This window comes from Mus musculus, chromosome 1 (genome assembly GCF_000001635.26).
Source record: "Mus musculus strain C57BL/6J chromosome 1, GRCm38.p6 C57BL/6J".
Classification (NCBI taxonomy): domain Eukaryota; kingdom Metazoa; phylum Chordata; class Mammalia; order Rodentia; family Muridae; genus Mus; species Mus musculus.
In genome coordinates, this window is record NC_000067.6 from 131,405,900 (window position 1) to 131,433,333 (window position 27,434).

Here is a 27,434-nt window from a genome sequence, read left to right on the forward strand (position 1 = left end):
GATAGCTGGACTTTAGTAGTAAGCCTAGCGAGGAAGAAGTGGTGAAATAGATAGAACTTGGTGGCTAGCCTTAGCAATATTAATCTAATAGTTTTAGGAAGGGCAGGAATCAGGGAGAAGGGAAAGGACTGCCAGAGCCATGCCAGAGTCCCTTCACATATGCTTTTACTTCTCTTTGATAAATGATTAGAAATATCTGGAACTGCTGCATCAAGATGGTAAGTATATAATATTTGAGGAGCTGTCAAACTATTTTCCAAGATTATTATCATTTCACACTCTTACAAGCAACATGAGTTGTCTACACATCACCGACAACATTTGGTATTGTAGATTGTTTTCATTTTAAGCACTTTAGGAACTTGATAGCATATGTCCTAATCACTCTAATGAGCATATCCCTGGTGATGGGCGACAGAACATCTTTTCATATACTGATTGGTCACTTAGGTATCTTTAGAAAACTGTTTACTAGGATGTTTTGCCCATTTAAAAACATTAGGTAGTGTGTCTTAATTATTGAGCTGTAAGTTTTTAAATTCTCCATTCTGACACAAGTCTTTTTCAGATATATGCTGCTATGATTTGATGTGCCCCTCAAAGTTCACGTGCTTAATCCTCAATGTAGCAATGATGAGAGCTGATTAGGTTAGTGGATCAATGTGTTATGGAGTGGGTTAGTTATTTCAGGAGTGAGTTTCTGATAAAAGGATGACAATAAATCCCCTTCTCCCCTCTCTCCTCCATCACTCATGCCATGCTTTCTCCCATAAGAAGGAGGCCCTTGCCAAAGGCAAGCCCCATATGAACTCTGCCTCCACAACTATCAAGAAATAAGCCTCTATTCTGAAAAAATTATTCAGTCTCAGCTATTGTGTTATACCATTGCAACATTTTCTTCTAGTCTGTGGCTTTTCATTTTCTTTAAAATATCTTTTCAAAAAGTTCATGACTTGATGAAGTTTGACTTATTTTTTTCTCTTATAGTGCACACTTTTTAATATTCTGAGGCATCTTTGTCAATTCAAGGTCACAAAGATTTTTCTTAAAATTCCCCAAATAACTTTTATGCACAGGCAAAGTTGAGAACTACTAGTCTGTGGGGAATGTGACCTAGCTTTCTTAATTTAAACTGAGTTGCTGCCAGAGGAGAAATAGAGCACTGAAACTAAATTAGAAGTACAGTTAACTGGAACTGCAAGGATACAATCAAGAGCCGTAGGACTGCCTGAACCCACCAGCTCCCAAGCTTAAGTGAGAGCATCTGCCAAGGGCTAGAATACAAGATTGAGGCAGAGGTGTTTAAAGTGACATCTGCATGGTGAAAGGAGGAAGCCTAGAGGAATGTCCTCTCCTATGTGGGAAACAGCAGACCGAAATGTACTATGGTTTAGCTGATAAAATGGGGAAATTATTCCTCTTCCAAATGTATTATTCAGTCTCAGCTATTGTGTTATACTATTGCAACATTTTCTTCTTATGATTTAACTGATAAAATGGAAAAAATTCCTCTTTCAAATGTATTATGGTTTAACTGATAAAATGGGAAAAATTATGCCTCTTTCATGTGGGGTGAGAGTCACCATTTTTGAAGCCACCACATTAAATAAACGAAGGTGGTAGTAGTAATATTTATCCAAACTGCTTCTAACAGGGGTCAGACAGATTGGGCTTTCATTAAATGAAGGAGCGGTCAGGAACACTGAATGGACTCAAGTTTCCCTAGAATCCTGGACAAAGTGGTTCTGTTTTTTAGCAGTAGACAGGAGGCTACTTTCCAGATGTTATATTTAGCTTAAAGGAATCTCCAACACAGCTTCATGCAAAAATATATAATATGTCTCAGTAGGTATAACCACAAACCAAAGGGCCAGCAGGGAGTATCCCTTAGGAGGGTTTGGTAGCATAGAGGGGCCAATTGTGTAGCCAAATTGACAACCCCAAACTAGTTGAATTAGCTATGAGCCAGATTTTTGGCCATACCTCACATCTAACGAATCTTGTTTCCTCTTGCTAACAATTCTATACCCGGAGAGAAAAAACAAGTTTCCCCTTCTATTACAACCCTGAGCTGCTTGCCCACATCACAATAGAGAAACAATAGAGTTAATGTTTTCAGGAGGTTCGTGTCCAACTCTAGGTGGCTTTCTAGAGTCAATGGCAGAGAGTAAGGCCTCTTCCTTGCACATTGCCCTACAGCCTCCTGAGAGAGCTTGTGAAGGGACCACCAGCTTCTAGAGCCAGATGCAGGATTGAATCCAGCCTCAGTGCTTGGCTTGCTTAGTATCTTTGAGCTTTAGTTTTCTGTTTTATAAAAGAGATAATAATAGTAACCACAGGTACATGGTAAGAATCAAAGGTGATGGTATGTATGTGGGAAAATGATTAGCACAATATTCGGCACATATGGATTAAAAAGCCTGACTTTTCTTATCATAACCTTTGCCATTAACTTTCATAGACTTATATTAAACACAGGCATCCACAGTAAAACCAGGAGTAAGGGTACCTTTTCTGAAGCCCACATCTTTGAAGAAATCAACTTTTTCTTTGTTACTAGATCCAAATTTACTGGTAAAACAAAAGATGCTATCTGTGCTAAGATTCCAGTTTGCTATCTCTTGGTTACTGGTCATCGTAATGGCCTTTGAAATGATGCATCATTCCTTGCCAAACTTGGCTTTCTATTGTGCAAATCAGCTAGCCCTAGACCCCACTTATCTTTGCTATTTTCTGGAACTAAAATTTACCTTTCAAAATGCAACTGAAGTTACCCAACATTCAGAAGAAACCTCTAGCATAGGACAAAAGGTACCATGGAGATCAAAGCTTCATATTATAGAAAAGATGCTCATAGCCATTCCTTTGGTCTCTTATCTAATTACTATATCTTTATCAGTGGGATTCTAATTCTTCAGGTGTAATATACTCTATACAAGACAATGGAAAACTGGGGTTTAGAGAATCACTAAATAGTTGAATGTAACAATCCTATTTATATCTCTAATAATATATTGAAACCAAGTAACAACAATCGAGAAACAGTCTTATGATCTGCACTTACACAATTATAATATACTTAAAGACAATGAGAGAAATCATACCCAAAAGTCCATACTACTGTATGATTCTACTCAAACAAAGTATGAATCCAAGCACAACCAAAGTTTGCTGTTAGCAATCACAGATGTGGCTGTCCTTAGGGCTTCAGAATTTGGAAAAGGAAGATGGAGCTTTTGGAGTAATGAAATGTTTGGATTCCTGACCAGGGAACTGGTTACATAGGTGTATTCCATTTGTGAAAATGCATCTAACTACAAACTTACCATATGTTTGCTTTTCTTCTACAAAGTATCATAAACAATAGTAAATTCTTCCTTCTATCATCAGTCTAGAAACACAGCTTTATAGAGGTCAACCCAGAGGCCCTGGCTAGCAATGCCATTGGTGGAAGGTTTTTCCCTTCTAAAGGTAACATGCCCCAGGTCTCTGGTGAAATGAAGATGAGTACTGGAAAAGCCAGAATAAGTGGCTTTGGTATCTGGCTATTGCTACCACAGACTTCTCTGGGATGTGGAGGCTACAAATCTCTCAGCTTATGCCTCTCTGTGGTGATGTAATGAGAAATGTTCTTCATAGTCTTGGACATTTGAGCACTTGATTCCCAGCTGGTGTTACTATTTGGGATGTTCAGGTGCTGTGGCCTTGTGGGAGGAAGTAGTCAGAAGGGGTAGGCTTTGAGGGTAAAGCTTCACTCCAGGTCCAGTTCACTCTCTGTGCTTCACACTTGCATTGGGATGTGAGCTTTCAGCTTCCTGCTGCTGCCATCATGCCTGATGTTAAATGCTATGCTTCACCATGATGGGCTCTTACTGTTCTAGAACCATATATCCAAATAGCCCTTCTCTGTAAGGTGCCCTTGGTTGTATTACTTTATCACAGCGGCAGAAAAGGAACTAATATACTCTAAAGCTAGAAAAAAGGAAGCTGAGAGACTGTCTGAAATTGAGTTAGGTAAAAACCTCTCATGGAAGTATTGTTCTCACATGGATAGAGAAAATGAAGGAGGAAACTACCAGTCTAACTTTTGCAGGGCTAAGATAAGCAGGTGTTAAGATCACAAAAAGCAAAAGAGATCAGAGTCTGAAATAAGTTATTTCAATCATAGAAACATGTATTACTATTTGATATTACTGGACATGCATTACTCTGTGATACACAGAAATTCAGATTAACAATAAGTAAGCCAGAGCAGATGCTGGAAACCATGAAGATGATAGAAAGTGGCCCCAACCCAAACAAAACAAAGGAAGCTCCAGTCACCGCACAGCCGGGTCACAACCAGACTATAGTGAGCATTAAGGGCAGTTACCCTTTCCTGTTTTTCAGATGTTGTACCCTCAATACCCTGCCTCTAAACACAGAGAATGTTCCTTCATAGATGCAGTTAAGTACACAGTATAATACTCAGCCATTTGTTCAGGCCAGCCAGTAAAAATGGAAGAAATTCTGAACTAATTTTAAGTCTAATCAAATCTGAAACATTTTTCAATGTTAAGAACTAGGTAATTGATTAAGGGCTATAGATATAGCAATGATAATTCTGATTATTAGATTCTTTACTCAATCTCTAACTTTAATTCTAGATATGTTATAAGTCAATGAATATATATATTTTCATACATTTATACATATATTTACATACACACATTCACTTTCTGTGAATTTCTGTGACATTCACTTTCTAAAAATTCTCTGGGGAATGTCAAAGATTGAAAGTCAGACATGGTATATATAGTAATTTGAATAAGACTGGCCTCCAGAAACTCACAAATTTGAATGCTTGGTCATTAGCGAGTGGCAGTACTTGAGAGGGATTAGGAAGTGTGTTTTTTGTAGAACTAGGAGTGACCTTGTTGGAGGAAATATGTCACTGGGGGTAGGATTTGGGGTTTTAAAAACCCAAGCCAGCCAGTCTCTGTCTCTCTCTTCCTGCTGTCTATGGAATAAGATCTAGAATTTTCAACTATTTCTCCAGCATCTTATCTGCCTGTGTGCCACCATGATGAGAATGAACTAAACCTCTGAAACTATAAGCTAGCCCCAATTAAATGTGTTATCTTTTGAAAGTTGCTGTGGTCATGGAGTCTCCTCACAGCAACAGAACACTGACTAAGACAGCTACTGTGCACAGTAGTCAGGGTCTCTGCTACCACTTATATAACCAATCCTCATGAAAGAACAACTCCACAGAGAACTCAAGTAAAGAGGGTTCCTGGCTTCCCAAGAGGCTAGTTCCAGCACTAAGAGGAAAAAGGATATTTGACAAATGTCTTAAAATTATGGTAACTATTTTCAGGTATTCTTTAGTCTAATTGTTCATTCTACATGTGACAAATGGAGATAACAAACAAACTTCAGAAAGCAGTGAGGAGTCCATGCTAAGAGTAACCCAATTCCCTAGTCCAAGTTGGCTAAGATAGAACTTGGAAAGAAAGCTAAGTTCAAAATACAAACATAGAGGAATTACTAAGTGAATTAGATGAGGAAACATGATACAACACTAAAGAGCCCAGAGGCCCAAGAGGTTTCAAAGCACACAGGAAGCCACCAGAACAGCATCAATATATAAAGCTGATAGATAATGCTGCTGGTCCATGGAAACACGGCTGTGTCTTCCCGGGAATATCAATTCAGCTTAGGAAGGTTAAAACGTTTGCCACTTCAAATATTGTTTTTTTAAAGACTATGTAGGATAGAATGGTCAGTGGAAAACCTGTTATGTGAGTCAAGAAAATATCCTTTCTTTTATTTACAAAGTCATGTCATTGTTCCAGCCAAGAGCCTTTGTGATTAGGAACAGCTAGCTATCCATATACCTTTTTTTTTTTTCCATATACCTTTTTAAAGAGTCTTCCTGAGTCCTCGCTGACTTGAACAAATCGAGGAATTATATTATTCAGGTAGATGTCACTCAGGGTGGTATGATCCCTGCTCTCCCGCTTCACTTGGTTTAAGAGGAGGTTCCAGCAGTTGACTGGAGAAAGAACATTCTGGTCCTTCCTACAGAGAAATCAAAGAAAAAAAAAGTGTTAGCAAGCAGGCAGAGCTAGCAGCTACGATTATAGTCCATGTCACAAAAATCACAGTAATCAAAGTGGGAGCAGAAACAAGGGTATCTTCCCTAAAACCTACTGCTAGGGTTTAAATGCAACATGCCTCCAGCCCCAGACACCTAGATTTCTGCACTTTTTGTACCCCAGCTACTATTTTGGGAGGTTGGGTTTAGCAGGAGGAAGTGGGTCACTGTGGGAATGAGCCTTAAGGTCTACAGGCTATTATACTTTATACCCTCTCTCTGAGATGAGAGCCAACAGCAAGCTCATGCTCCCACAACCAAGCAGCACCTGCATGCATCCCCTGGCATGATGAGCCCTACAATAACCATGAGTTAAGTAAATATTTCCTGTCTGTTGCTTCTTGTCATTGTCTGACCATAGCAATGTAGTAAGAAACTAGCACACCTACATCACTATATTTTTTTATTTTTTGAAAAACTCTTAAATGGGGTAAAGAACAAGAAGAGGGAAAAGAGACATGGGAGAGGAAGACAGGAACATTTTTGAACTCTTGTTTTGTTTTTTGTTTTTGTTTTGTTTGAAAGGGTTTCTCTGTATAGCCCTGGCTGTCCTGGAATTCACTCTGGCATGGAACTTAGAAATCCACCTGCCTCTGCCTCCCAAGTGCTGGGTTTAAAGGCATGCACCACCACTGCCTGGCCTTTTCTGGCTCCTGAGTCTTTTTTTTTAATTATTACTATTTTATTTTATGTATATGAGTACATTGTAGCTGTCTTCAGACACACCAGAAGAGGGCATCGAATCCCATTACAGATGGTTGTGAGCCATCATGTGGTTGCTGGGATTTGAACTCAGGACCTCTGGAAGAGCAGTCAGTGCTCTTAACCACTGAGCCATCTCACCAGTTCAATTACCACCATTTTCATGATTAGAAAACTGAAACTCTCATACAAGTAAAGAGCAAGAGGAAGTCAGGGGACCACAGTTCTGTATTGTCTGACTAGGATACATCAGACTGTATCTCCATAGTCTACATTTTAGAGTTTGGGTCACCTGGCTTATCATTAGAGTTTGAGACAAGGATAAAGTACTTATCTACAGGAGGGGCTGGAGAGATAGCTCAGTGATGAAAAGACTTGCTGCTCTTGTAGAGGACCTGGGTTCAGTTCCTGCAGCACATCAGACAGTTCACAACTACTTGTAATTCCAGTTCTAGGGGACTGACCTCTCTTCTCACATCCATGGGCACTTGTACTCATGTACACAAACCCATATACATGCGCATATACGTAACTAAAAATAAATTTAAAAAATAATTTACCAGAGATTAAAAAAAAATCACTGGAATACTACAAGTTTGCCTACTGTTGGAGTCCATAAAGACAACTTTGAAGATATCTGCCATGAAAAATTCACAGAAGACTCTCTAGTTCTGTGGAACACATATAAAGGGGTTTTTGATATCACTGACTGAGCCATTATCTCATGTCCTGTATTATTAAGAAAACAATCTTATTTGAATATATGCATTCCTAATATTCATGCTTCGGTGGGACCATAAATTCTAAACCTATATGTTCATTTCAAATAAAAACAATGTGGTCCCCAAAGCATATCAGTTACCTGCTCAGTTTACAGATAGCTATATGTACTGAAGTTGGGTTTCTTTAAGGAGAGAAAAAACAGCATCCATTATGGTGCCACTAAAGGGATGCTATGTGCTTGACTTGCTTTTCAATGTACTTTACATTGCTGTTTAATTTATAGCTCACAACTTGTCAAGAGGTGATCTGAAAGCTGAGGAGAGGCAAAGCAAAAAGAAACGTGAGAGCTTCTGTCTAAGTGAAGACTGCAAAGTGGCAACAGTGGCACTGGACAAGCCTGCAACTTCAAAGGGTATGCGTGGCCATGGAAAGGAGTCAAACCTGTGAACTCACCCCTTTTCTTTTCCTTCCCTCACTCAGACTCCTGGCACAAAACTAGTGAGTTTAGAAGCACATTATCTCCATTCAGAGCTGGAGGCTGCCAAGCAACCTGTAAGCTCGGAACTCAACTCAGAGGTTTTTAAATTCTGCAATAACAGCTATTAGCAAGTAATGCCACTACAGCTCACTGGGCTTGAGGACACCCCTGACCAGCAAACCAAACACTTACTAACCAAATCTAAGAAGCTGCTTCAAATCGGCAACCCTTTGAGTCCAAATTGAAACTATTTTAAGCCTGGCCCCGCCCCCTCCCATCATACTTCTTCAGACAAAATTACCAATGTTAAGTACTAACCACTAACCATAATGACCATTAACTTTCTAGGGAAATAAAAAGACTTCTGTGGAAATTTAAAGTCAACCTAGTTAAGGGGGTAAAGACACATATAACTAATCTATTCTCTTTAAAATGTTTAGAATGGGATGGGGGTGTAAATAGAAAACAATCCTAGATTCACAATGGTAACAGATTTGAGTATGTGTATTCAATGATATCCTATCTTCTTAATTCAAGGAAACTTTCAAAGTGATTCCCAAATCAGTTCTGGTTAACAGTATTCTGAAAAAAACATAACACAATTTTTGAAACTACTACTTAATAATTTATTTATTTTTATTTTATGTGCATTGATATTTTGACTGCATGTATATCTATGTGAGGGTGTCAGAGCCCCTGAAACTGGAGTTAAGACAGTTGTGAGCTGTCATGTGGATGTTGGGAATTGAACCTGGGTCCTCTGGAAGAGCAGCCAGTGCTGAGTCATCTTTTCCACCCCCTAAAAAGTACTAAAGAGGTCTGGCAAGATGGCTCAGTGTAAAAGCACTTGCCATGTAAACCTAATGACCTGAGTTCAATCCCTGGATCCCACAGTGTAAGGAAAGAATTGACCCCCGAAAGTTGTTCCAATGTGTGCTGTGACATGCATATACAATGATAATTTTTTAAAAGATACAGCATTAAACTCTAATATATATTTTTTTCAGGCCATTTCTCTTGGCAGAATATCCATGTCTTCTGTAAGTATAGAATATACCAGGCTATTACACATAGTTGTTAAAGGGGAAGGTCTTATGAGACTCAATTTTATAATTGGTTTCTATGTGCTTCTTATGAGAGTAGACAGATAAGTTGGTGGTCTAGGCTGGGTTCATGGTAAATCATGAGTAGCTAGGGAATCGACACATGAATCTTGCCATTTCATTATCCAATTGCTACAATGCTTATTATAAATATTAGGATTCACATAATTAATATTTGTAATGGGAACAGTCTCTAGGTAATATTAATGGCTTAATTTTAAAACAAAAATATTATTCTTTTGCAAACACCCAAATCAATTTGAAAGTATACCAAGAGTACCATTACTCAGGTATGAATTAAAAAAAATATTGGAGGGGTGGCAAAAGCTTCTGTGGACTGAGCCAGGGTCATGCAAGGACTCTATTGCTGAGCTATCTCTGTCCTGCAGGACTTTATTAATCGTGAAAAATCCAAACCAAACACAGAAATAATGGTGATGATGAAACTACAGAAAACTACAACTTTTATTCATAATTCTGATATGAATATTTTAGTTCATAAACAAAGCCCCGTTTTTCATAATGACTGATTCTAATAAACTCTAAAATTCTGTAGTTTAAAAGTATTGCGCGCTCTCTCTCTCTCTTACTGTCTCTCTCACCTTCTCTCTCACCTTTATGTATTCCACATATAAAGAGCAACTGTTTATTTTAAAAGCATAGTCTATGACCCAGGCATGGTGGCTATAATCCCAACCCTCAGAAAGTAGAGGTATAAGGATCAAGAAACTGAAGTTAGCCTGGGCTGACCAGAGGGACACAGAGGGACAGGAAGGACCCTGCCTCAGAAGACAACAGCAGACACAAGCCAATATCAACAACAGTTACTTTGTTTCTTCCAGGAGTTGCTAGCCTCTTAATACTACTATAGCTTTTCACACAGGATTTGGATCTTCTGAATCTATATTATTTCTTAGACACTATCCTCTTACAAATAGATGCTTTCTTTCTATAAAGGCAATGGTGGGGCAAGGAAGATGAAGAGAATGTGGAAGAAGGAAATATAAGCATACTATACAGGCAATTTTCCCAGCCACTGAGAACAAAGCTGCACTACTCTTCAGATTAGAAATAAGCAAGCCAATGAGCTTTCCTAGGAGAGCCACAAGGCTCTAAGGACGGCTTCCTACTCTAGTAGCTTTGCAGACTTACTTGATTTGGAACCAATGAAACTGGGAGAACTTCCTTTGGTTAGGAGATCAAAATCTGTCTATATATCTTTTCCATCTAACATTTGTTAGTATAATGTCTTTGTTTTCCTCCCCCCCCCCCAACTCCAAGTCTCAGGCTGTATAATTCCTGGACATTTAAAGGGTCTCTGTCTCTTAGGAATATGCTGGAACACAGCTGTGAGCCTCCTTAAACTGATCCTTAAAAAGCAAACAAAATATTCAGAAGTGTTTTCCTTACTTTAAAAAATTCAGGAGGAAGACCAAGAAAATACCACACTGTGTTGCAGAAAAGATGACTTTAGTCAAAAGAAAGGAAACCCAGAGAGTCATAAACCAGTGTACAACTACAAAAGAGATTATCACTACAAAGGCACTGGCCAAGATAAACCTGCACAAATGAATTGCGAACATTAACTTGAAGACAAGAGCCCAGTTTTTCTCCCTCAATAGAGGTTACACCTATGGATGCTCAAACACTTCTGAACAGATTACTAAGATTTCTAAGATGGCCAAGATAAAAAGCAGCCCCACAATCATAAAATCTGTACATTATATACTATCCCCCCCCCCCATATTTCCTCTGGTTGTTTCAATAAGCTCACATACAAAAACACTTGTCCCATCAGTTTCCTACCAGCTCATCTACAAAATGGACAGTGCCCATCTACCTTCTGAAACCCAGTCAATAGATCACTGCTAAGACCCAGAAGCTCCTCCAGTATGGGATGGCAATTCATTAGCTACAGCCACTTCTATGGCCCTGCAGAGCTCCATCTTGGTGTTGGACGGCTAGAGCTTCTGCCTTGCTAGACTGAGGTTTCCTTCTGGGTTTACAGTCTATTATTTGCCCTTTCTCAGGGCTATTGTTGTAGATCAGCTGAAATGATGGCTGCAAGAGAACTTTAGCAACACAAAACACTATGCAAATGGGAGAAATATTAGTATTTTCATTTCCAAACAAACAAAGACTTAGCTTTCATCCAGTTCCAACATGTTCCTCAACAGGCACCGGGTCACAGCCAAGAGTGCAGCCTACTAAAAGTGCACAACCCTTAGCAAATCACAGTTGGATAAGATAGCGACAGGCAATTAACCAAGCAGCTGCATGTCTCTAGGAAGACATGAGAGAAATAAGAAAGGAGAGCTGACTTCAGTATTCCACTATCTCTTCCCAAAGAGACAAGGTAGAACAATAGTCCTGTGTTCCTCAGTGGGAACTGTGTGCCGAGGCTGACAAGAAAGAATTCAAAGGGAGCCCAGAATCCCAGTAACACCAGCAACTTCCAAAGCCTCCACTCCAGAGAAGAATCCCTATCAGACCTGCCAATTTCTAAAAAGCTGGCAATTGTCACTGCATCTAAGAACACAATTTCTCACTTTGAGATAACAGTTCTGTGATGATAGACAAAACTCTGAATGATTTAAATTCATCATTCAATATATGTTATTAAGGCTCCAATGAGAAAAAGAGCAGGTATGTGTGTGATAAAAGAGCTCATTTGGTGATGGTTTGACAGCAAACGAATGACGAGAGAGAAGCTGAATTCAAAGAAATAAAATAAATAAAAAAAATGCAAACCCAAATTCCCTCTTGGCACCTTGATTAAAATGAAATGAACTGAAGCAGCCAAAGAGATTATTTTATTCAGATGAGTGTTATTAGCCTTTCTGGCTTATTTTCTTTATTATGCATTTTGCTGATGCTGACAGAAACAGACGAGCTCATAGAGGAAAAGCTGCAGCGGATTTGTGGTCTGACAGTGCTGTGCATAAAATCAGACCCTTGCTGACCCAGATAAGCCAGAGGATGGATTGGATTTGCTAGAGAAGGTGTTAAAAGGAGGGGAGAATTTAAAAATTAAATCGCCAAGGCAGAAACTGACTTAAAAAGATTTTGCCTGGAATGGTGGCTGCGGGTTGTGTGACACAGTAGTACAGTGGCAGCCTGGAGGTACCTTTCAAAGACAGGCAAGCAGACAGGAGGTGGGCACACTTCTCTGGATTTATCACAGCTGTGGCTTCAGCTCTGCCAACAATGAGATCAGAGTAGGAGAGCTTAGAGACAGGAACAGAGAGGTACCCAAGGCAAAACCAATATACACTATGACTGAAGAAATAAGCTCTCAAAATGTCAAGTTAGGACCATATGCTTGCCTAGACAGACGATTAGAAAGGATTCAAGAAGCTGTGTATGTGCCTTACTCAAAACAGTCTAACTGTCCCCTCTAATCAGGTTTAGGGCAAGAGCTATTGTGAATGGGGTTTATAGCAGTGGAGCAGTCCCATGGAGCTCAGCTGTAACCTTCAGATAGGGACATGCCCAAGAGCTGAGAGCTTTAGAAATTTACCTTTTTCTTTCTTTCTTCCTTCCTTCCTTCTCTACCTCCCTGCCTCTCTCCTTTCTCTCTCTCTCTCTTTCTCTTTCTTTCTTTCCCTTCTCCTTTCTTTCTTTCTTTCTTTCTTTCTTTCTTTCTTTCTTTCTTTCTTTCTTTCTTTCTTTCTTTCTGTTCTTTCTCCTTCCTTCTCCTAAACTGTTCCTGGTGGTGAAACCCACACCTTGTTTATCCTGGAAAGTCATTTGAACACTAGACAGACCCATCTCAAGGCATACTGAAATATGCAGGGATCAATACTAGACATAGTTTATCCCTATAATCCCAGAATTTGGGAGGGAGAGGCAGGAGGATTGTTGCAAGTTCCAGGCTAGCTAGACCTATGCAATGATACCATGTCTCAAAAAAAGAGCAGTGATCACATCAAAAGGCCTAAAGTACAAATAATCACCAAAACTAAAATATAGCAAGAGAAATACACAGCAAAGAGATGAGCAATAACCAAACAGCACAAACTCATATGGCTTCTCAGCTGAAAAGTTTATAACCATCACTATTACATCTTTAGTTGGATCCTTGTGTTCTATAGAAAGAACTGTGAACAATTCTACAATTAAATCTTCAGTTTTTTTTCTTCTCTACTTAATTAAGATGTCACCAGAAGCCCTGTAAGTAATGACAACTATATAGAGAAAACCACAGATGTGTTAGCATATTTTTTAAAATAAATAAAACCCTGAAAGATGACTGAGGCATATTGTCTGGGTCACTCTTGGTCATTCAGGCTAGGGAACTAAATACCTATGTGTGCCAAAATAGAATGGCACCATTCTGAAATCCACACATTATTTCAAAGCATCAAATGCTCCCTTTAGGCACAGGCATCTCGCAGGCACCAAGCACAAGTGCAGAAATTTGATCTACAGCCAGCAAGTGACTGATTGCCAGCCAGAAGGAGATAAGCAGCATGCCGAGTGCCTCCCTTTCCTAATGTATGTTCGTGGGATAGGGAGTCCTTACTCTATGGCTCATGGTAACAATGAGGAAAGCAGTTTGAAACCAAAGTTAAGAAGAACAAAGTCATGCAGTCCTCAGAGCAGCTTCATATGTCATTACTACTTCCCATGTGCTGTTATCTCATGTTTATTCTCTGAGTAGCAGCCCAGTGACTGAATTTGTATCTTCATTGGCTTGTGCACTCCAAACTCAGGCATATCATTAGCCAGGTTACTACTTTATTAGTGAAACTTAAAAGGCTGGGTAGTATAAGGATGCCCTAGTCAGTTTCCAGGTTAGTAGGTCAAATTTTGAGTTCAGTTCCATATGGAATTTGGATGAATAAATGATTCTATCCCAGTGAGAAAGTATTCTGTGTAAATCACCCTAAGACCCAGATTCAGCTCTGCTACTTGATAGTCAGATAATCTTAGTAAATGACAAATGTACTGTGGCCTTCATATTTTCTTTTCCTATTTAAAAGTATAAATGAAAATAACAGACCCAATGGCTAGCTCATCCAGCTTCTGTTAAGATTAAATCAAACAAGGTGATGTCCATTAAAAAGCTTTACTCACAGGAAGTGTTCCCCAGCCATGAATCAGTATCATCAATACTTACTACTTTAACAACTGTTATTACTACTTGACAGCCCACTTAATGAATCTACACTCTCACAAAATGGCTTCAGTAAAGTTGTAATTTTCCTAAAGACAAACACATTTTAAACTTCTCAGATCTTCTCTTAAGTACTACAATGAATATGTTTGATACATTTAGACTATGTCAGTGCACTAAATAAGAATATGTCTTGCTATTATGAACTTATCATCCGGTTCTAGGGAAATTCCAAGTTTAGAAAATCTCTTGCACCCAACCTTGCCCAGACTTGAAAGGGGAAAAGTTTAAAGTGTAAAGAGAAAAGCCAGAGGGTACAAAAAAATAGAATCATGCAATTTCAGAATTAGAAGGGACTTTCAAGATGGTGAAGAGTCTAAACCAAACCCATCATTTTCCATGGGAGGGAAATGATACTCATGGATCTTGAGGTCACACAAATAGTGGTGGAACAAGACAAGAGCCAGGTCTCTTGACTGGCAGCCATTTTCTTATTTCATTGTGGTGGTTGCTATATTTCAACTATAAAGCCTGACTTAGTGTCTACAAAGACCTAGTGCTGAAAGAGTTAATGGACAATGCTTAGCTGCCCAGAGCACAAAGCTATTCTAAGACAACACATAACAGGAATACCAAGGGTCCATGAACCCAGAGGGAGCAAAGCTGCTGGTGACTAGCGGCGCCAGGAAACATGTTGACACACTGCATGTGGTTACACATGAAAGGCTAGTGAAGAGAAAACAGTTTTGAATCCCACCCATTCTAATTTGGGACTGGCTCTGGGCACCTACCGAAGGGTTGTGCCATACCCGGCCACTCTGTAAAAGGACCTTTCATTTCCTTCATTCTATTCTTTGGCTTCAGTTAAAATGTTTTCTGCTGTATAAGAACCATAATAGACATTTTAAAAAGAGAGCCATCAAAGCATAGTAGGTAAGATCCAGGAGGCACTGTAGATGATTAGGGTCATTCTGAAATGGAAGCTTCTCAATCAGGATTTGAATCCTGTTATCTACCATTTCCAAGCTAGTATGTGAACTGAATTTTTAGATAGCCAGGCTCCTAAATTCCTTTTCTCTAAGTGACCCCAAATCACCTTGCAACAGAATCACCTGGAGTGCTTGCTTAAACTGTGAGCTGGAGTAATGCCCAGGAATCTTCCTTTTTAAATAAGCATTCCAGGTAATTCTGCACACTGTGAAAACACTTTACAACTAATGTTCTTAGAGAAATATTTTTCAATCTATGTGATACAAGGCACTAATGTAGCTGAAATAATAATAGATTTAAAACTAGCATTCTGCTTCCCAATCTCTAAAACTCAGAAAACAGTAGAGCAGAATAACAGAACATAGTAGAAAATGTCCTGGGGCTGTCAAGATGGCTAGTGTTTAAGAGTGAGTCCTGCTCTTGTAGAGAGCAGACCCAAGTTTGGATCACAGTACCCTTGTCAGGCAGCTAACAACCACCTACAACTCTAGCTCCAGGGCATCCAATCTCTCTTTTTGGCTTCCATGGGTACAATATTCAGGTACCAACACATAGACACATTAACTCAATAATAAATATTTTTTAAAAAGAAAATATCACAGTTTATATTGTAAATAGCAAAATTTATCTTTGTTTTTGACAGGGATGTCCTCAGTTAATAATACAAATGTATACTGCCTTGTATTTCTGTTCTTTTGTTTGCTTTGTTTTGTTAGTTGTTTATTTTAATCAGGGACTCACTATGTAGCCCAAGCTAGCTTAGAATTCACGTTCCCCTGCCTCAGTTTCTCCAGTATATAGATTACAGTTGTACACCACACACACAGAGGAATCAGGAGGAAAGAGAGAAATCAAGAACAAATCTCCTAACTTCCATGTAAGCACAGAATTCCCTGAGCTTCTGGAAGCCCATTCCCTAAGAACCTCTTTTCAGGACAATCCCTACAGGTATTTAGTGTTCTGGTCACAGCAGACATCCCAAGTTGACCACATTTTGCACTATCTTCTTCCTGATGCTCTATAGCTGACAACCACTGTCTTTGTTGTGCATCCATATGATAAATAGCTCCACTATGTTGGTTTCTTCTTATATTTACAGTGACTAGAAATGCTGAGTTAGACAACCTTTTAAAGAACATGGGAAGAAAGTAGTTGGCAATTTCAAAGAAGAAAGATTTTGAAAATAATGATGTGGGCACAATGCTACTTGACTCTTAAGTGAAACACTTGCTATCTATAGGAAGTCTCTACACACACTTGGCAAGGCAGGCAGGCATGCAGTGGGAGGCTCCCTTCTGTATCCCTATGGATAAAATCAGTAGGAGAGCACTTTTGTTCTTAAGTGACAACTTCTTGATCACTGAGAGCTGAGCCTCATCTATATGACCAAAAGGAAAAAAAAAAAAACCAAACCAACCAAACAAACAAACAAACAGCCCTAAATGATTCAAAAACAGCAAAATTAGAAAAATGCCAGCATCTCCAGCTTGGTTGTCAATAGTATCATACATAATGGTTTAAACCCATTAACATGTGGGAAGAATAGAAACAGAGTGAAAGCTCTGGGAACTAGCCTTTGCTAAGGAAGGCATACAAAGGAAAAATAGAAAGTGGTGAAGATTATGAGGGAGGAGGTAGGGAAATGGAGGAATGGAAGAGGAAGTGCCACTGAGAAGACTAACCCCCAAAGCTATTCTACAATATTCTGATGCTTTTTAGTAATTTGTTTTCAGGATGTAGAAACAGCACAGCCTCTGAAGCTTTGAGTCCATCTGTTTTTGAGCTTAGGTTGCAGAAGATTCTGAACAGCTGGAAACAGCAGCACTGACCAGGTTACAGCTATCTGGAGGGAAAAGAAATAAAAGGAGTGTGTGGGAGGTAGAGGGATGAGGGTTAAGGAAGACATAGGAAGGAGAATCTGGAAGTCATCCCCAGAGAGGAAGATAACCAGGTCAAAATCAGTGTAAGAGTTGTTAGAGAAGCCACTATGTCTCGGTGAAGAAAGCTAACACAGAAAAGTAAGGGACATCAGAACAGGGAGTTGCAGGGAGTCCCTGGAAACGGGCCCTCGGCCAGATCAAGATTGCAAAAGGTCCTACATCAGGCATGTGACATGAGCCACTGGTAAGTGGTCTACACAACCACAGCACAAGCCTGAGATTAAAAGCTGAATTCTGGTTCTGGTTCCCTAAGTGTAAGACATGACTGCCAAGAATGGGAGGGAGAATATTAGCAGGGTCATCCTAAAAGACACAAGACCAAAGAGTTCACATCCACAGAGTAGCTTGTCCTAGAGTCACAGCTGGCTCAGAAATAGGAGGACAAGTCCATAGACACTCATCAACTGCCTTCTGGCACCATAACTGACTTATGCTAACATCCTGATATCATCTATGGATGGATGATCATGTCTCTTGCTTTTCCTTAAGCTTCTTTGCTTTTCTTCTTGCTTTTTCTTTTTGTTTCTTGTTTTGTTTTGTTTTGTACTGTTTTTTGAAACAGGGTTTTTCTGTGTAGCTCTGGCTGTCATGAAACTCATTCTGTAGATCAGGTTTGTCTCAAAATCAGAGATCTGCCTGTCCCGGCCTCCAAGTGCTGGGATTAAAGGCATGTGCCACCATGCCAACACTTCCTTAAGCTTTTTCATTTCTCATCAAGAGAAAGATTTGGAAGGGAGAATGTTTATCAAACTCTCAACCTGGAGAAGAAAAATTAAATGTAAACAAAACTGTATTTCAAATAAATAATATGGCCACAGTTAAGGTCTGAGCTTTAAAGGAGAAAGTACTAAGGAACAACTTTTGGAACATCATGTTTTGGCTGGAGACAGAACCTTGAATATGCTAAGCCACTAGTAACTGGGTCAGTGTATTTCAGAGGTTAGAGGTTAGAATTTTGAAACTGCATTCTGTTCAGTCGAGGAGTAAATAACTAATATGTTATGAATAATAGAACCAGATTCTTCACTGCTCAGACAACAACTACAAATATGCAGAGTGGAGACATTTAAATAGAGCATGTGGCAGTAAAACAGAACTGATGATTGATGCAAACTCACAGGCTTTTATATAGGTCTGGGTTAATGATGGTTGAGCTTAATTTCTTTTTACTTCATAATGGTGTCAAAGCAATATGCATTCAGTAGAAACTATATTTGAAATTTGAATTTTAAATCTCTTCCTGGTTAGGTATAACCAGTATGACTGTCTTTGGTGATTCTGGTCAGTGGCCAACATGTGATCACAAGTGTAAATAATACTCTAGAGTGTATTACATCGCTAAGTTATGGAGCTTACTAAGCGTATTAAATGCACTTTCAGCTTACATTTCCAGCTTTTCATGAATTTATCAGAATGCAGTCCTACCATAAGTAGAAGAGAATCTAAATATAAATGGAGAAGAAAAAGTAATTGGTTTCTGGCCTTACATCTGTCTACTACTACCTTTGCTGACAGTGACTCTACATAGTTAAAAACTCCAGTAAAAAATAGCACGCATAAGCAACTGTTGTTTCTAGACTTAATTCCTTACTAAATGCAACTGGGACTCTCTAAAGAAACGGCTTTCTAGAATAGAAACAAGGAAAATTCAGTCTGAGCCTGGACCATCTTATGCCACACAGTATGAAAGTACTCAACAAAAGGATAGGAGAGATTTCATAAGGCCACAAGATCCAGCAATCAAGTATAGGACACCATGAACATGAAAGTAAATAAAAATATTCAGGGATCATAAACTATTAAAGAAAATAGATATCTACCAGTTCACATTGACATAAACAAGACCAAAAAAAAAAAAAAAAGGTGAGAAATCACTGCTTCTACAAAATCCCACCTGGAAAACATAAACAGAATTAGAGGAATTGGGAAAATGATTTTTTGGTGATCATCCTCCAAATATTAGTAGTCTGGAGTACCAAAACTACTAGTATTTATACACAGATGAAAAGTATGTCTCCACATGCCTTTCAATTATAAAGCACAGACAGAGTAGCTTTACGAATTATATCAAAAACAGAGAAACCTGAAAGATACCACTTTAACGGACAAGTAACAGAGTACATCACCAGCAAGTGACATGGCACACTGAGAAAACCATGACAGCAACCTCTATGGTGTACTCCTACCAACATGTGTTACCTGAATCAAATCACAGATGGGATCATCAGAAGATCAGAAATAGAATATTAAGGGTGGTGGTAATGCTTGCCTTTAGTCTGAGCACTCAGGAGGCAGAGGTACTGGCAGAGAGGCAGGTGAATCTCAGAGTTTGATGCCAGCCTGATCCAGGGCAGCCATCATCATACAGAGAAACCCTGTTTCAAAACAACAGCAACAACAACAAAAACAAACAAAAATAATTCATTCTAGAAATAGCAAATTAAGTAGTAATTTTTGGGTCAAATGTTCAAAAAAAGAGTCAGTGTAATAAAATACAGAGGCTCAAGATCTATTCTACATTAAAAGACATTCAGAGACAAGCCAACTTAAGATCTACACAATTTGAACTTTCCTTTTCAAATAATTGGTAAAATCTGGATGGCCACTGATTAGGTATTATCATGGTGATCTTCATGATCTGATTTTGACAAGTACACTGTGATCATGTTAGAAAACAATGACCTTTTTAACAGACACCCACTGAAGTATGTAGGGATAAAAGAGTACCATGTCTGCAAACTTACTCTGAAGCGTCTCAGGAACACAAACACTGAAAATTGCACATGAAAAGTAAGAGGAGTATATTAAACAAATGTGTGCTATATTAATCTTACTTTCAATATGGGTAAACTGGTATATGATATTTTTGAATTATTCTTACATTTTTTATAATTATAAAATATGTCAAAATAAAAAAATGATCAAGGATTCCATTCTGGCAGAAAGTGAAGCCATTGTCCTCACCTCTCCTTTGGCAGTAAGTATGTTACTTTGCTTTTTCATATAAGCCTATCTCCCCCACAGCACTATGAGCCTCCTGCAAAAAGGGGAGGTCAGTCCTCTCTATGACTCTAAAGCCTGGGCAGAACCTGTGCAAAATTATTCACTTTTGATGATGAAATGAAGCCAAGTGTTTATTCGAGTGTCTAAAAGCATCCCTCAACAGTTCGGGTTCCTCATCTTGAACTCCATGCCTTATCAGAACACAAAACTGTATACACACATACTTACACTATTTCATATTAATCAGAAACTGTATACACACATACTTACACTATTTCATATTAATCAGTAACCTCCACTAGTTAAAGTGTCAGCTTAATCTTCTGGTTATATTTCATTCCTAGCAGATCCCTAGCAAGTAGTAAGTGTTCATTAATGTTTGCTTAAAAAATTAAGCCAACTAGGAAATACTATTTATTTCCTAAACTTCTGGACAAAACAGCCAGTGACCTGCTTTCCAGAATTATTAACAATGTAAGAGTATTGTTAATAGTCCCCAAACAACAAATGGTTTTAACCAAAGATTATAAAAACAGTTGTTTCTGGCTAACTAGAGTGGCACAAACATTTGTCCAAACCTGATATATTGTCTTTTCTTCATTTGATTAAAGGTGAGAACCTTTCTAAGCATATTTTAAGTTTGTATTACACTACAGACATAGATTTTCCTGACTGCATTGTGAAGTATAAAGTTTCTAAGCATTCATTTTGCTTAGTACCATGTACTTGGAGTTTGGGTGATAGGGATAAAGAAGAGCCAGCCCTCAGGTTTGGAAATGAGGCAGAACACCTGCTTAGCTGTGTGCAGATGTGTGGCTGTAGGTTACAGCCCTAGTGCCACAAAAAGGAAGGGAGGACAAAGATAGAGGGGCAGAACTGAAATTGCTGTTAAGTCTCACTATCTATAACTGAAGGTGATTAATGATGTAATGGGAATCTCGCAAAAGCAGCACCAAGAAAGTGCAAAAAATAAGCTCAGAATCCAAGAAAAGTGTCATGTGGTGGTGCATGCCTGCAATCCCAGTACTCAAGCGGCTGAGGGAGGACCATGGGTTCAAAAGTGAGATGCTGACCTCAAAAAAAAAAAAAAAAAAAAAAAAAAAAAAGCCCAGAAAAGCCCATAACCCAGAAATCTCTACACTGAAAGATCCAAACGCCTTTGAAGGTACTAATGAAAGTCTATGCTGTGCAGCTGTCAGAAAATGTTGTAGTAGGAAGGGCACACATTTCTATCCATACAAGGAAGGGGCTAACAAAGTCACATGTGTACAAATGAGCAAGCTTGAAGGGGAGGAAGGCAGGAAATCAATACGCCTTTGAAGCTCAGCCTTTCCTAACTATGCCTGCTTCCCTGGGTACCTCGCTCTCTATTCAGAGTCCATTCAATAGTGCTTTATGTTCCAAGGAAATCTGTCAGAGGCATTTCCACCTGTACATTGCAAAATCAGTCCCTTACAACTTCCTCCTTTTGCTGAATCCCCAAGACGCTGCCTATAAATTCAAAGAATTTCAAGCATCAACAGAAACCTCAACCTCCACCCCTAGAACTTAGTTAGGAACATCTGTTGTTTACAAAGGTTCAGACTGAGAGCTGCCAGACTTGTTCTACAACCTCTACTTTGACACCAGAGGCTGCCAGGGAGGGATGTCTGAATTTCATGCAAGGATGCCCTGTTCCAATCGCTTAAGCACAACTAGGTTAATACAGCCCAGCACCCTGCCACTGAACACAATCCTAGTTTGTTTGCTTCATTCTGATCCTGAGTCCTTAACCATGTGCCAAAAATGTTAAGATGCAAACCTGTTCATTGATCCTTTCAGAACGTCAGACCCAAGGGGCAGAGGGTCAGTTAAGTAGAAGAAACAGAAGCTAACAGAATAAAATTATCTTGTTGCAATGAAAAATCCGAACTCTTTTTTTTTCTCAACCTCCTTAAATCTTTCATTAATACTGAGCCATTCCCTCATGATTCTGTATCTCCTCACAGTATGATACTTCATCACAGCACAGGACATAGATATTAAAGTCTTTACTTCAGTTAACATGGGACCAAATTTAATTGAGAACATAATTGTGTTATCTTCTACCTTTCTGTGACTGAACCAAGCACGAGTCCTTTCCTGAATATTCCACTTTTCCTCCCTTCTCAGGAACTATTGGTACCTGCTTTAAATAGGATTCTATTTTTAGATTCATGTGCCTGTGTGGATATGTGCTATTATTCTCTTATAGCCTGTCTGGCTTTCCCCAATCAACAATAAAATAAATAAATAAATAAAGTCTGTATAGCAGAAGCTGTCTTTTCTTCTTATCTTGGTAGCCTTCCCACCTCACAATCAGCTCCCAATCCCAAAGCATGGCTTTTGTCTTTAAAAGAGAACTGGGTCAAAGACAATGCATCTAATTGGCTGTGAGGCTGTGAGTTCTTAAGAATTAAAAGATCCAGAGATGGAGCTACATACTGCTCCCTAGGTTTATTGAAATACTTATAGGAGGAGAGACGACTGTAATTTCCCTGACCCCCTGTACTGCTGTCAAAGGGCATGCTACTGCCTGGGGAATTAAAAGCTTGAAGTGTGGTCTGCTGACCCTTTAGTGTCAGATCCTAGGAAGCATAGGAAGCTCTTGGAAGTCCAGCATCCTCCCAAATGCTCATAAAAGCATGTTTCGCTGTTGACCTGCCCTCTATCATTCTCTGTCCCAGGAGGATGAAATAACACCATTTAAGTACAAGTGTGGAAGCTTCCTGAGATCTGGAAACCAGTAACCATATTCTGCTTCCAGCATAGCTAATTCATTATGGCCAGTGGCCTGCTGGTCTCCATGGAAAGCACTGCAGGAGGCAGAACAGAACAGATCATCTACCTAGTCAGGTCTCACTGCTCTTTGCAGAAAACCCAACAGTTTATTGCTACACTCTTCTGTGATAGTGGTAATTCTATCAGCTAATTTCTACTGAATATCTACTTAGTGCAGATGCTAGCCTAGTACTTCCCATACTATATCCAATCATAAGAACAACTTTTCAAGGTATTAGTCCACACTTCAGAGATGTGGAAACTGAGGCTAAAAGGGATTTAATGACTAGTTCAAAATCACATTGCTATAAGCAGTAGAGATCAAGTTTAGACTCAAATTTACCTGGTTCAAAGCTCAGGGGGCTTTTTTTTTTGTTTTGTTTTTCTACTAAATTGCAAAGCTTCCTGAAAAGCTTGCACCAAAATTGTTTTTCAGTTCCAAACAGTGGTCAACCAACCTGTCTTGCCTACACTCAAGTTATCTTCTGATGACTCCCATTCTCCTCTGTCCTTGTGTAAGGAGCCTTCCCAACACCTTTCATTTTTCATTAGTTCTTTGGGAGTTCCATATGAGCTTCATACACCTTTCAACTCTTCCCAGATCTATTCTATTCCTGTTCTTATCCACCCAACTTGGCATCATTAAAAAAAAAAAAAATCAAGACAATTTGTGCTGTGCTGCCCAAATATTCTTGGATGTAGTAGTCCTCACTAGAGTATGGTTAATTTAATAGGAGCTACACTCAGAGAACACTGTCTCTCCCTCTCCCAGCAGCTAACAACTGCCAATAGCTTCATGGCAAAGGGAGGGATTTTGTGTCCAACTCCCATCTCCATGTTGGGGTTTGGTCTAATTTGGTCTGCACAGGTCTTGTGTATATTGTCACAACTACAGTGAGTTCAGATGTGCAGCTGCCCTGTGTCTAGGAGATGCTGTTTTCTTGTAGTCATCCACTGGCTCTCACATTCTCTCCACTCCTCTTCTGCAGTGCTCCCTGAGCTTCAGAAGGAGGGAGTGCAGAATATATGCTTCACTTAGGACTGAGCACTCTGCAGTCTCTTCTTCTCTTGCCAGATGTTAACACCATCTTTTAAAAAGGACCAACCGTCACCTAAAGTTCTATATGGAATGGGCTAGTGGAAAACATACCAAGGAATTTCCTGTTAATTTCTCAATAAAAAAGTAACTTGAGCCACAGGGAAGGGAAGCCAACCCATGCTTAACACCAGATGCTGCTACATCTGGGCAAAACTTTCCTGGGGGGAAACAAACAATTGCCAAATATGTCCAAGATGAGTGAATGATGTGCAAGTCCCAGGAAGTCAGGAAGTGCTCCTTCTAGCAACTTTATCTTTCCTACTGCTGCCCTCTTAGGTGGTCCCATACTCAAGGAGAATCGGTTTTCTCTGGTTCTCCACTTTTCTCTCACTTGCAACCAGAGCTGTAATGTTCTCTATGGTCAGCAGACTCTGCTTTTCAACCCAATGTCATCTTGTGAGGGTGGCAAATAGCTTTGAACTTGATTTTGAAGGAAGATTCCACTAGCAGAAAAAAGGGAAGTACCTGCAGCAACCTGCACATACATAGGCTAGGCCTAAGACCAAGAACATGGACTCTACAAGAATTTTAATTGTGTACTTATTCTTTTACTGAAGGGAGTACTGAGAGTTGAATATCTAAAAAATTCTATTACTTTATATTTTTTGTGTGTTTGAGTACTTTGCCTACATGTATATATTATGTGTGTGCCTGATGCCCTAGAGGTCAATAGAGGGCATCAGATCCTATGGAACAGGAATCACAGAGGTGGTGAGCTATCATATGGGTGGTAGGAACTGAAGCTGGGACCTCTGGAAGAACAACCAGTGCTCTAGCCTCTACTAGTTCATGAGATCCCAAGGCCAGGCTCTCCTGCGACCTTCCCAAGAGTAACAACTCACAGAAATCAGGTAGGCAGAGTTACTTTGCCTGTGCCCAACCTTCATGTACTGCTAACTTAATGTTACCAAAAATAAAATATTTTTTTATTTTTTATGGTTTTTTTTTGAGGGGGGTAGTCCTAAGTTAAGGTCCCTTTAATTTCTTTGGACATCCTTCTCTAAGAGTCTAGAATATAATTTTAAAACGTCCAACAAATATTTATTAAGGAGAAGGAAAAGATAAGAAAATATTGACAACAGGCTACAAAATAGCATAAGGTCTGTGTAAGAAGCACAGCAGGATAGCCAAGCATGGTGTTTCTCTAAAGCTCCACATGGGGTAGGGGTGGGGGAGAGAAACTACTTCAAATTAAAACAAAGACATTAGTTATTAAAAGCAGGAGATCAAAACCAAATGAGCTGAAAAGTAATTTACAGCAAGCTTGTTGAAAGAAAAGAAGAAAAGAAAAGCCAGCACATTATTAATTAGAATCCTTCAGAATCCTGTGGGGCAATATTAACACAAATTCCACTTAAAGAGACAATCAAAGGCTCAACAACAAATAGGAATACATTTATGCTCTTCAAAGAGCCAAAGAAAATGCCAAAACATCTTCCATAAGAAGGCTTCCTACTGTCACATAAGATTTTATCTCCACTTTTAATCAAACAAGGCTGTAACAATCAGTGGACAGGGAGGCCACATTACTTAGCAGAAGGTAGAATGGAATAATCAGTATAGTTGTCTACAGCTTCTTTCACTGTCTGGGGCAGAGGGATGGGACCATCAGGTCAGATTTTACATGAGTCATGCTGTAAGGGCTGTAATGAGGCTATCTTCACTGAGCCATGTGGGGAAGGACAAAAGGTGAACATGGACAAAGAGCAGAAAGCACAGTCACAGGGTGACAGCGTAATGACTTCCAGAGGAAACATTTTTTTCCAAAAGAAAATGAAAATACGGAGTTCAGCAACATTTGCCCCTAAACGCAGCTACTTAAAACTATAACAAAAATAACCATCCTAACCCAGGATGAATGGCTGAGATGGAGCCAGAGTAAGAGACTGGCCTGGAAAAGGGTGGGATGAATCCATGTGTACTGTCTTCAGCTCTGGCCAACCTGCTCCATCCGAAGTTGAATAAACTCCACATCCCAGAGCGGGATCTATCTGAGCTGCTGCTGGCAGCTGTTCTCCTGGCAGCACAGGCAGACAAATTCATGGCATTACTGGGCCAACAGCTGCTACAGCTCTGGGGGAAGTGACAAGTGCCTGCTGAGAATGAGCTATTCTGGGACCAGTCATAGAGTCAGCAAAATTGAGGCTACAGTTTGCTGGCTGAATGAAGATACAGTATACTTCCTACTCCAAAGTTTAGAAAACCAAAAAGTGCTTTCTCTGCCCCAGCTTGTTTGACTCAGGTGATTCTTGCCTTTACATTCAGCTCAATCTTTCTATTCCCAAGGGCATGACTTTCATTTGGCTCATATTACTACTGTCACCAATGGACTACCCTATATCCCTTCTATGTCCTTTCATCTAGGTTCTTTGTTTCTTTCCTTTTAAAGTGATTTATTTATTTTTATTTTCTCTGCATTGCTGTTTTTGCCTGCATGTTTGTGTGTGGTGTGTGTATGAGGGTGTCAAATCCCTTGGATAGGGTGTTATAGACAGTTGTGAGCTGCCATGTGGGTGCTGGGAATTGAATCTGGGTCCTCTGAAAAAGCAGCCAGCGCCCATAACCACTGAGACATCTCCCCAGCCATAATCATCTAGGTCCTTGCTAAAGCATGGACATAATTCAGTTCCTTGCTCAGAAATTGTCAGTGGTTCCTCTATACTTACAAAACAAAGCCCTAACTCTATAGGCTAGTATTTACAAACCTCTATAATCTGGCTTACCTTTTCCAGATTTACTCAATATTATAGTTCATATAGTTCAGAAAAGCAAATAAGTTATCCATCAGCCATGGTTTTCTTACCTCAGGGCTGATGGTAACACTATTCTCTATCTAAAATGCTTCATTCTCCAATTTCTTCCATTGTGTCAATTATATTAAATATTTAGGAAAGATACACAGCCTTGGCAGTCTTACTTTTCCATTCCTAACCACTGAACTTCTGAAAGTCTCTTTTCCTTGGCCTCAACCAGAACAAATTACTCTTTTATGTGTACTATGTATGATGGGGGGCATTGTTCTTTCACACACTTGTCCTTCCACACACCATGAAACTTAGGCAATGTTATAAACACTGTCCCTCAATGTGACAGACATTTTCCCCTTCTATAGTGATAGAAACTCCTCTTTCTAGGTCACCCAAATTAATAAATATATTGTCTACCCTGCCCCCCCCAACAGTGTAGATAACCATGTGACTGTAGTGTTTGGCTGGATGAGTTAAGGCATGTATGTGCTGCTTCCAGACTATACCTTTAAAGAATAAAGACATGTTTCCCTCTTGCCCTGTTGCTTTTCCCAATGGGGGAAATTTGACATCGTGACAATGAGCTACTTTG

The 27,434-nt window shown here is 39.4% G+C and overlaps 1 protein-coding gene across 4 annotated transcripts in view; it reads right to left on the minus strand.

Moving 5' to 3' along the window:
• Nucleotides 1-27,434, minus strand: part of Srgap2 (SLIT-ROBO Rho GTPase activating protein 2) — a 242,281-nt gene that overhangs the window by 120,649 nt on the left and 94,198 nt on the right. For all 4 annotated transcript variants that reach the window (XR_001781100.2, XR_001781103.2, NM_001081011.2 and 1 more), the window contains exon 4: nt 5,901-6,063. Coding sequence is in view for 2 of the 4 variants with exons in the window: in NM_001081011.2 (NP_001074480.2) it covers nt 5,901-6,063 (163 nt within the window). In the remaining 2 variants the exon portion in view is untranslated. The remainder of the gene's footprint in view (nt 1-5,900; nt 6,064-27,434) is intronic.